The following is an 11,853-nucleotide window of genomic DNA, read 5'->3' on the forward strand; positions in this document are numbered from 1 at the left end:
CGAAAGGCACATGGAGAAGAGATATAGCAGCAGAGATAAAAAGGCATGGTTACACCTGGAATCAAATAGAAAAAATCGCGGAAAGATAGAACGAGTTGGAGGTCCCTTGTTGATGCCTTATGTGTTCAAGAACATGAAGAGGATTAAGTAAGTAAGTAAAAAGCTGGTTGTGAGCTATTTTAATGTTGAACAACAAACCACAGAATGTAAAGTACATATTTTTGTGTTTCCATGTTGTAATTATATTCCTGAGCGAGTACTCAAGTATAACTTAATAAAACCAACAAGTATTTCATTTGAAATTATTCACCGAGTTGACATCCCTAGTATTTACCATCATCTATATTCCATAGTACTTTTTTTTGGTGAATTCTGGAATTATATGAAATATGGCTAAGATAATTAAGGCACATGAGTTTTGTGTACATAAAATGGTTTCCCCCACCACATGTACTCTGTGAGGCTATCTTGACCACGTGTTGTGGTTTTTAAGGTGTATTTTTTCAAAGTATTTTGTGTTTTACGTGGTTTGCTGTACTGTCCAATGTATAAGGTTATTCCAGTAATCCTTTCTGTGTATTAAAAGTATTGATAGAAAATACAATTGAATACAGACACTTAAAATTTATTATCATATAACAGGTAATTATCACAGAATTATGCACAATGTAAATGACTGACAATTTTTCTTGTCTTAAATTAATATTGTTCTTCCAGTAATTATTTGGTCAAATATCGAAAATTGTTAGGCGAAAAATATGTTTGACCAAATTTCTTAAGTGAAAATAATTTGCCTTTAAAATCAAAACAGCAGAACAATATAACTATTACAAATCTACTAAAAACAGTATATAAAATGTACAATTACTCCTTATTGTGACCTTTTTGAGACATTCAGATCTACCACCAGTTGAACTGTAAAATTCTCATTTACATGTATAGGAAAGGATAGATTGTATATAACATATATTATGAAAAAATTGTAAACTCATTGTAAAGATATAATTTATAAAAAATAGTAAAAATTCTTATCACATTTCAACAATAGTAAATTCTTTAAAAAACAAAATAAACAAATACTTTAAACAATAAATAATTTCCATTTAAAGGTTTCTCTTCTATAATTTACTACATGTACAAGTTAGCATACACTTTTTTGGGATCTGTTTTCATATTGTAATTTTCATCAATTAATGATCATATATAGAAATTTAACTACTGAAGCTTGCAGCAAGATTACAAAGCTGATAATATGAAATGTTTCTTGCTTTTCTTAATTTTTGCCTTCAGTTCAAATCTCTTTATAGAATTTTTATAGAAATGAAGCAAATACATAAAGTGTGGATATCAAAACAACATAACTAATTTGTCTATCCTATTATCGCTTTTCAAAACAAACATCCCTCATTTCTCTGTCTCGTTGGGAACTTCTGTCAGCAAATCTTCGTATAAGAGGTGATCTTCTAGCCTCATGGTCTAGGTATGGCAGATTGATGTTATCTGAATGTCGGGTAGACATTATAACACTGTTAGAAATAAAAAAAAGATTATTTTAGTATTCAAAAATTATGCATAAACTAAACTATGAATACGTTTTATTACTACAAGTACCACAGCGTGGGTTTTAATGTGTTATTCCAATGTCTGCTTCAGAGTTATACAGTTAAAATTTCATAAATAATGAAGAAAAATATAAAATTATGTATGAAACTATTTACTATTAAAGGTGTATATTTCAGACCACATATCAGGAAGATATATTTTTGGGACAAGTTTGTTTTTTGTATCAAAAAATCTTGTTCTTTAAACATCAGCAACAGTTGGAACGATATTAAATTTTAAAGAATTCAAAGAATATTGATTTAACAAGAACACCAGAGTCCCACAATAGTTTGAAACACACTTTTATAAACAAATGATGAGGCACTCCACTGTAACAGTTGAAGGCTTTCAATTTTCTACAGAACATTAGTACACTGCAGTGTTTTTCACAATGTAAAAATTGACCTTGTAAATGTGCTTATTGAGTTAAGGACTCTATGCCATCTTATTTGTAACCTGTTTCTTTAAGGGTTTGATCTTCGGCTACACTAAAGATTGCAGGTGTGAACTACTGTTAAGTTGTCTGCTTAAAATACAAAATTACTGATTTCTTCCAAAGTTTTTGACTTTGAACACTTTTATGAGTTGCAGTACATAACATGAGAACAAACATACATTTTCTCAAAAGTTCATAGCATAAATTTTATTTTTACTTGGCTTGAGACGAGATAGAAATGCTTGTACCAGCCTTGCATTCTGCTTGTTTCTAACTGTATACCCACAAACAAAAATTCTCTGGAGATAATTTATAGTCATCTATATTTGCTCCCGAAATGGTTGTGGTGCAAAACAAATGATACATGTTGACATGATATCATCAATTAATATTCAGTCAAATCTTACATCAGTTTAGTTTACTATAAAAGATTACAATAAAGTGTATTGATAAACTTTTGTGACCGACTGAAAAAATATGTCTAGACAGTCCTGTGGTTGTCGGTGCTCATTTTAAGTGCAGGAGGTGATGATTTAGGTGACAACTTTATCAAACATAATTTAAAACAATGGTTAACTCAGTTTATGAATAATATATATACACAGAAACTCTCAAAATTGCTCAAGAAATAAGTCTTAAAAAACTCACTCTGTTATCAATCATATCTGATTAGGTTTTTTTCAATGAATTTGTTTAAATGTGAGTTTGATATTTGAACAATAAAATACATTGAATTGAAAGGTTGGAATTTATTACAGCCGATTCAAAAATACAGTTAGATTTTTCCAAATTCTGCAATCTGCCACCTCTAGTTTGATAGTCTAGAAAGCTCTTTTGGACTGAGCACAATCATGAGTATTTATTTTTCACCTGTAGCCAGACCTATATTTAATTTTCTTCATGGTTGCTTTTTTTTCTATTATAATCCAAACTAGTTGAGATATCTTAACTGATGAAATACTATTTATTCTGATTGTAACTATTTAACCAGATAGTGTTTTCTTTTAATTTTGAAAACGAACTTGTGACATGTTATATGCTTTATACATGTACTGATTGTAAGGCCAATCATTTTAATTGACGGTAAGAAGAAAGTAGAAGAACAAGAAGAATGAGAGATCTGTTTCAGACTTAACCATTGTACTCACCACATGTGAACTCAGGTATCTCTTTAGACCATTACCACACACCACACGATCAAATCAGCGTGCAAACTCAAACACACAGATGGTTAGCAAAAAACATATTACACTTCGTGTTTTATAAATTAAAATTTGTCTCAAAAGTGCTTTTGCAATGCCACACACAATGTGATTTCATAATCAAAGTTCATTGCATTTCAAATGCTCATGCTAAAAATGTGCAACAAATGAAATATTTTGAAAAAAAGCTAAATTTGTGTGACATTATAATATAGAATTATTTCCCACTTATTATCAAGATACATGTTTTAACAGCTTTTTTTTAACTTTTGAAGTTCAGTCTTAAATTCTTAAATAAAAAATGTTTACAAAAAGATTTGTTTTGTTTATCGTATGGGTGTACATTTGACTATTCTACATTAATCTACAACATCTATAAGCTAGACATGCATACATGTACATGTAGATTTTATATATATACATAATATATTACCAAATTACCTTAATACAAATGTACTCTACTCTACTTTTTAGTGATTTTGGCTAAATTATTATCTAAGCAGGCACAAGAATAGTATATTTATTTTTTTTCTACAACACAGTCTATTGAATATAACTAGAAAAAGTACATTTTTTCCTTAGAGTTTAATATGTTCAGAAAACTAATTTGGCATGTTATTAGTAATATCTAAAGAGAATTTAGCTGTATTATTGCATATTGGTCAAATTTAATTTTAAGAGTGGGAAAAAAGCTACAAAGTACAGACTACTAGTATTAAGGCTACATATAATAGACAACATAGATAAAACTCTAGAAAACTTAACAAATGATTGCACCAGACTCAGCAAAAATGTCAACAAAGAAGAAAAAATAGAACTAAAGCGTACAAAACATTAACAAACTACTATATATTAATAAAACATTAGCAACACTTAACTATCTACGCTTTGCCTTTTAAGGGCGATACACACACCAACAAACCAACATTTTTGGCCTTGAATAAGAGTAAACATTTAGTATACATATGGTATGTATGTATGAGTGTCTTTCATTTTCTGAAAAGTTCTCATTTATAAGTTATTTTTTTATAAAGAAAGCATCCAGCAGCCAGTCATACTCATAAATAAAAAAAATCATAAATTCATTATTGTAATAGTACTAGTCCATGTCTTTTTTTAAAGCCTAAATTTTGCAACTTCCAACATTTTATCTAATCCTTAATCCCATAGGAAATAACATAAGTGTCTGAGAAAAGAAAACGTGCAAGTTAAAGGTTAAAGATAATTATGTGCTCAATATTAAGTCATAAGCTAAAGCTTTGTGCAGTTAATAAGCATACATATATAAAACAAAGACAAGCAGTTTGTACACCCATAACTTACAACTTAACATTTCTACGTAACTGATCTTCAGCATCACTAGGTATATTAAAGTGTGCAGTTCTTTTAACTGTTCCGGATTTGTCAACATAATGTTCTCTATGTCTCTGTGCAAGCTGAAAAAAAGGGAGAACATAAACTTTTTACTAAACAAGGGAGAACATAAACTGTTTACTAAACAAGGGAGAACATAAACTGTTTACTAAAAAAGGGAGAACATAAACTGTTTACTAAAAAAGGGAGAACATAAACTGTTTACTAAACAATATTTTTTTCATCAAACATTTACAATACTCGTGTCCAATTTTGATTTACAACTGCCACATTTAAAACTTAATTGTAACAAGTTTACAACTGCCACATTTAAAACTTATTGTTAATAAAGTTCTGTTATAACATAATGTAAGAGACAAATTTCATCCCCACCCACAAAGGTTATTTTATTCTGTGTCTAATGTCAACAACCTACAAATGTAACTTTGTGCAGTAATTTAAATATATACTTGTATGTTTTATAAAAGTATTTGTCTTATGAATCAATGTTTATGGGCCTATGATTGGTAAAATAAAACAATATATAGTGTCTAAATTAAAACACAATGTCTTTTCATGCATATTTTTATAAAGAAGGTTTAAAATAAAATTTAGTATATTGAATTTTACCCTGTCATATGATTTTAATTCTTCTTTTCTGTCAAAATCTACATTTGTTAATGAATATTTTGGTGTTAATAGCCATCTGTCCCTATTTCTTGCTCTATTGCTAATGACTGTTTCTGGTCTGTGTGTGTAGTATGTAGGAAAGTCACCGCCGCGACAGTAAGGGTCAGCTGATGCACTTAAAACTCGGGAACGGTAATCTTGGAAATGCTTTGATGTTGCTTCACCATATGTTTCACCATAATCATATTTTGTTGTTGGACAGTGACCTTGGTACCTGTAAAAAAAAATACACCAGTTTAAATAAACAATAGCAGGTACATTTAGTATATATTGGACTCTGTATATTTAACATCTGTGTCAAAGACATCAATGGATTTAATATCCAACTCAACCCAACTAATGCCACGGTTTTCCACTCTGGTTAAACTTATATATTTCACTTTGTTTTGTGTAACTTTGACATAATTAGGCATTTGTATTTCATTGTTGAATAAATAAGTTAAGAAAAGATTATTTTTTTTTTTTTATACCAGAAATGGCCTAGATTATTCACCCTGTACTCATGGTTTTTGTTGATCCTAAACATTAATTGAAAGTCAAAACATGCTGCAGAGACATACCCTTAACAGTATAATAGATCTAGTAGACGACACAGTGAAAAACCAAAATATTATCTAGACCAGATTACATTCTTAATGTATTTTGGGTATTTCTGTAGTTCGGCTTCTATCTCAATGACATAAATTCTTTATATTATTATATTTAATAATTTAAAAATTAAAGAGTGCTTTCTTAATTTTTTGTTATAGTCCAAATATAGGCCTCAAAAATACAATGCCCATGTAAAATAATGTTATGCTTGACTGACACAACCAATTTTATGTGTGCAAACAATATGTTAAATGATCTGATCGTTATTTAGGCATCTGTCACATCATTCAACAATTCAGTGTGGCTTTAGAAATTTTAAATTTTTTTTATACACGAATCTTAGTGCTGTTTACAGATAGCCATATAGTTAAGTTGAAAATGGACATGGGGAATGTGTTAAGAAGACAGCAGCCCGACCAAAGAGCAGACAAAAAGTGTATATTTTTTCCTTGTCTACAATTGTCACTATTTTCAAATTTCTACACTACCAACTTGTGGCCTTCTTTTACTTTAGAAGTGACATATCGGATCTCTATAGAGCCAGACTTAACCATACTTAATTCTATCCTCAAACAGTGACAGGATTATAAGTCAACCTAATGACAGTGTAGAGGTAGAAACTTTACCTCAACTCATACCTAACCCTAAAACTGCACCCAATCCTAGAACCCAACCGCAACCATATTATAAAATGAATCCTATCCCTAAAGAATACACCTTATTGCTAATCCCAGCTGACCCGGGCGCTTGAACTTTTGATGCATACAACAATCACTTTTCCATTGTGGCGTCAGATATTTTGTTTTATGACGTCAAAATTTATAGGGAACCTGTGTGATATCCAGTAATGGGAGACAAATAGCGATAAGGTGTATAGGGATCCCAAAACTTAAGCATAATAATTTGTAAACGGAGATGTGAAAAATAAATAAAAATGAGAAAATTATATTTAACAGTTTAATATACTTAACAATATAAACATAAACATATTTTCAAAAATAAAATCTGATTAGATCATGTACAGTGTGGCTGTTATTTAAACACCTAACGTTACATGTAACATAACAAAAGCTAAAATATGTCAACCCTAGTAATAAAAAAAAATAGAGCTGGACTATTTTTTTTATTTTTGTCCTTAATAACAATATTCCATTAAAAATGCAGACTAACCTTTATCTGTATTATAGTTTAATTAGAGTCAGTATAGTTTAACATAAAAACGTCATAAACTTTAAAGGTGTTGTCCTGAAGTTGTACTGATTGCAATCAGATTGATCCTTCGAGTAGTGATGAGGATGTTAATCATCTTTCAAATGTATTTTAAAACTCAAAGAAAGGAATATCTGAATGTTTGCTTACCCAGGCATGAACCTTGGGGGAATAAAGGTTGCATTGTTTGTTGTAATCAGTGTACCAGCCGCCCTCGACATGATGACTTTTTAGATAGCGAAATTACAATGTGCAAGTTGTTTACATGCCGATGTACTGACACGTGCTAATATTACGCGGGTAAAGTAGTGCATTTTCATGTTCAGATTATCATGTAAAATTCATTTAAGGGGATATTTTATAGCAATATTTATATTCAAAACAATAATCTTTATTATTAATAGTTAAATTAACATCCTAATACATTCATTTATATCATATATTCATCCGTTGAAATTTATGAACTACTTTCTTCGTCGCTAATAACAACATTGATTGTCAAATTGGCTGTTTTCCTATCTGCACAAGGGAGATTACTTCTTAACAATTTGCTAAATACCCAAACCTTTTCATATACAATAACGTACTTCAATTATATTGGGAATAAATGTCAACTACATGAAAACTTGATGTAGTCTGAATTCAAGAGACTTGTTTCTCCTAGAAGTTGAGTCTCTTTTCAAAAGATAGTTTGCTACGAATTTTTTTTTCACATTTTGTCAGATTTTCGGTATCCTCTGTTTTTATCCATTAAAGTGCCTCTAAATTTTTGGCCCATTTAATTCCTATGCTGTCAATTTTGGATTTTTCTCTTTTTTTAGAACAAATGCATATTATTTCCACTTCTTTGTTATAAATAGACAATAGACAATATTTTATTCGCACAAACACATTTACATTAAATGGTTATGGCATACAAAATTAAGACAATATAAATGATTGAAAAAAAAAAAACATAAATAAGAAATTAGAAAACAAAAAATTGACATGAGATGTACATGATTTTGATAAAATATTTTTTTATACCCCTCACTCATTTTCTCAACATTTTGTCTAAAGAGACTGACTTGATTGGTTTGACATTTTTATTACTAAATAAAACTGTTCATTGTCAATACACATTTTTTTCACAGAATTTATAAAATTGAGAATGGAAATGGAGAATGTGTCAAAGAGACAAAAACCCGACCATAGAACAGACAACAGCAGAAGGTCACCAACAGGTAATAATAAATAATAAATAAGTTTTATTTAGAGTCGGCAAGGTATACAAACATAGACAAACATAAGCTCTAATGAGCTTTTAACCGACATATGAGACATTTTTAACAATACAACATTTATAACAATACAACACATAATATAATACACATGCAATAAATTTCACAGCACAAAAATGAAGCACTAAAAGCAGGATATGAGCATAAGCTAGGTATTAAAGCTAAAAGCATATAAGTGTAAACTAGGCATAAAAAGCTGGCAAAATGCATAGCATAAAAATTTGAAAAATGGGGTATGATCTAGATGGTAAATAAATTTGCATAATATATAAACTAAAAGTCTGCACAAACTGTGCACTTACAGTCATTTCCATTCCATGACTTTAAAATATTTTTGAACTGACTAAAATTAGCAATTTTTCTAAAATCATCAGGTAGATCATTCCATAAAACAGCAGCTGTGTATTTAAAAGAGTTCTTACCATAGGTTGATGTTCGGACCCTAGGTATATCTACAATATTAGAATATCTAAAATTATATTTACAATCTTTCAATCATTCAGGTCTTTAATGCAGCAAGAAATTCCTGCACCCGGAGGCGTCCTTCAGTTTGCCCCTAAACAAATATATATACTAGTTCAGTGATAATGAACACCATACTAAACTTCAAATTGTACACAGGAAACTAGAATTAAAAATAATACATTAGACTAACAAAGGCCAGAGGCTCCTGACTTGGGACAGGCGCAAAATGCGGTGGGGTTAAACATGTTTATGAGATTTGAGTTTAAGTTTGAATATAATATTTTGTGAATTCATCGATATTTTCCACTTGTATATATCACATCAATTTGGGAAAGAATTCCTGAACGAGATTAGACGCCAGAAAAATACATCCTTACTTTGTACACATCTGGGACTATTCAATACTAACTTGAGTTAGAAACAAATTTATCATGTATTATTTCTGATATTGCAGAAAGCAAATGTAAAAACAATACCCATCTAAAATGAATGCCTATGACAAAAGGAAAAAAAAAGTCCAACTTTAAACACCAGAATAACAACGTGATAATAAATTAATTGAATTGAAACAACCTACAATCTGTCTCTTCCATGTTATAACGACACTTAAATAGGAGTTAGAAAAGTAGTAGACAGTGCAAATAATTGAAAAGAGAACGCAATATCTCCGTCTTATCTGTTGGTATCAGGTGCTGTGAATATTGGTAAATAAATGTGTGTTGCTGTTCATTACGAAAAGCGGTCTAGATATTGAGAGATCCATAAAGTTGATGTAAAGCTGTCTTTGCCATTCTGCACTGTGGCATAGTTCGATGAGGAAACATACAGCAAATATTTGAGAAATTCTGCTTGCTCCTCTTTTAGCTGTTGACCGATTGCGTCAATTATTCTTCGGATAAATATTTTGGCCACAAATTTACTTGGAATTATCAAAATGGGTGGTTTATACCTTGCCAGTTGTTGCAGTAATTAAGAGGTCCCTACATGGCTAACTTTACTATTATGCCTTTGGCCCAATCATCACATATTATTTTTCATTCTCATATTGATGTAATAGTGGCGGAAGAATTTTAGCAGCAAATTATGGGTCAGCTATGAAGATTTTAGGGATTTCTTTTAAAACTATAATAGAAATAAATGGAGACAGCAAAAACTGATCAGTATGACAAGACCCACAGCAAAATCAAGGTGAGTAATTAAGGCACCTGGAGCCTTATGGTTTTCTATTAAAAATGTTTGATCTACCACTAATGCATTCGAAAAGATCTTACCTTCAGAATGAAAAATAATATATTGCTGATTCTATCCTTGTTGTCAGCTTAATACTATTCCATTGTCAGCAGACAATTTAGCTTCTAGCAAGAGACATGATAATTTTTGTTTCAACTAGAATACATTTTTATTTTCAGTCTCAGTCTTGATCTTTTGACCATGATGGTGTCTTTATTTGACATATTTTGTATTGCCATTAATATATTTAACACCTAAACCACAAAAACTTAACTTTGATCAATAAATCATGGTCAAAATCAGAGGATTAAGGTCAACAAAAATGTACACCTTACAAATATTTTATACACCAAACCTAGTTGAATTGTTTCTTATGGAATCTAAGAAACTGAACTTATCATGGAACATAATAGTTGATCCTTGAAACTAAAAAACAAGGTTGAGGTCAGATCAACCCTATCAAATGGACATGCTTGTTTATGATATTTGAATTGTTTCACATTTGTCATTTTGAGGCCTTTTATAGCGGACTATGCGGTATGGGCTTTGCTCATTGTTTAAGGCTGTTCAATGACCTACAGTTGTTAATTTTATGTGTCATTTGGTCTCTTGTGAAGAGTTGTCTCATTGACAATCGTACCACATCTTCTTATTTTATATGTGTATCTTACAAACATTCAAGAGATAAAACACAGTTATCTGAATATTAATATGTACTGTCTGTAAGAGTAACAGAGTTTACATTAGCACTTATATTGAGGGTTACCTTCTCTCTGTAGACATAAAAGATTCAAACCAGATGCTCCGCAGGGCACAACTTTATACGACCGCAGAGGTCGAACCCTGAACTGTTGGGGCAAGTATGGACACAACATTCAAGCTGGACTCAGCTCTGAATTTGGATTGTGATTAAATAGTTGACACAGCATAGGTTTCTGACATAGAATGAATGTGGTCTAATGAACTAAAAAAAAATTATTGCTTTTGAGCAATTTACTATGCTGTTGAATATTAATCCTCTCAAAGAAAAAATATTTGAAGCAATTTTCTTTTAAAATTCTGAAATTTGAAATGAGAAAAAGAAATTAAACCCCCACCCCAATTTTTTTTTCACTTCCCCCTTTTCCTTATTCCAAAAATGATCTCAATTCAAATTTCTAATGAAGTTTGCAACAATAACTACTCATTTAAATACATCATAAAATATTAAAATATAAAATGACACACAGTCATGGTTAAAATTAATATTAACAGTATATATTAATAGTAACTTCTAAAAAAATTAATGGGGAATGTGTCCAAAAGGACACAGATGATGCCCCCGAAAGCATATACTGTTATAAAGGGACATAACTCAAGAACTGTAAAAGTGAAGCTGCCAAAAATTGAACTTAAACTGAGTTTAGAGGTAATAAGCATTATATACACATTTCATTAAACTTATTTGAGACAAACTTAAGTTAAGAGAACAGATACTAAAAAATTCTTCAATTTTTCCACTTGTAAAGGGGCATAACCCTAGAATGGTAATCAAAATGCTTGTAATCACGGAATGGTATAGATTGCTTTAATTTATCAGTTGGTAGTAAAGTGAATATTGCATTGTATATTGTATATAGCATTGATTTAAATTGATTCAACTTCTATTCTGGACAAAGAAAGATAACTCCAATTTTTGAAGATTATATAAAGCATTGGTTTTAGGTGATTCAACAACCATTCTGGACAAAGAAAGATAACTCCAATTTATTGACTTGAAAACTACAAAAATGCTTGTTTTTTTACCTCTTTTGAC

General features: G+C 30.3%; 1 protein-coding gene across 1 annotated transcript; it reads right to left on the reverse strand.

Annotated features, from left to right (window-relative positions):
- Positions 1-772: 772 nt before the first annotated feature.
- Positions 773-7,389, reverse strand: LOC143063979 (ciliary microtubule inner protein 2C-like). Its single transcript, XM_076236463.1, has 4 exons — positions 7,234-7,389; positions 5,224-5,497; positions 4,564-4,676; positions 773-1,526 (listed from the first exon to the last, which is right to left on the reverse strand). Exons 1-4 carry the CDS (start codon positions 7,302-7,304, stop codon positions 1,379-1,381), a joined length of 606 nt encoding a protein of 201 aa, XP_076092578.1. The 5' UTR covers positions 7,305-7,389; the 3' UTR covers positions 773-1,378.
- Between the last annotated feature and the right edge of the window lie 4,464 nt (positions 7,390-11,853).

This window comes from Mytilus galloprovincialis, chromosome 1 (assembly GCF_965363235.1).
Source record: "Mytilus galloprovincialis chromosome 1, xbMytGall1.hap1.1, whole genome shotgun sequence".
NCBI classification, from domain to species: Eukaryota; Metazoa; Mollusca; class Bivalvia; order Mytilida; family Mytilidae; genus Mytilus; species Mytilus galloprovincialis.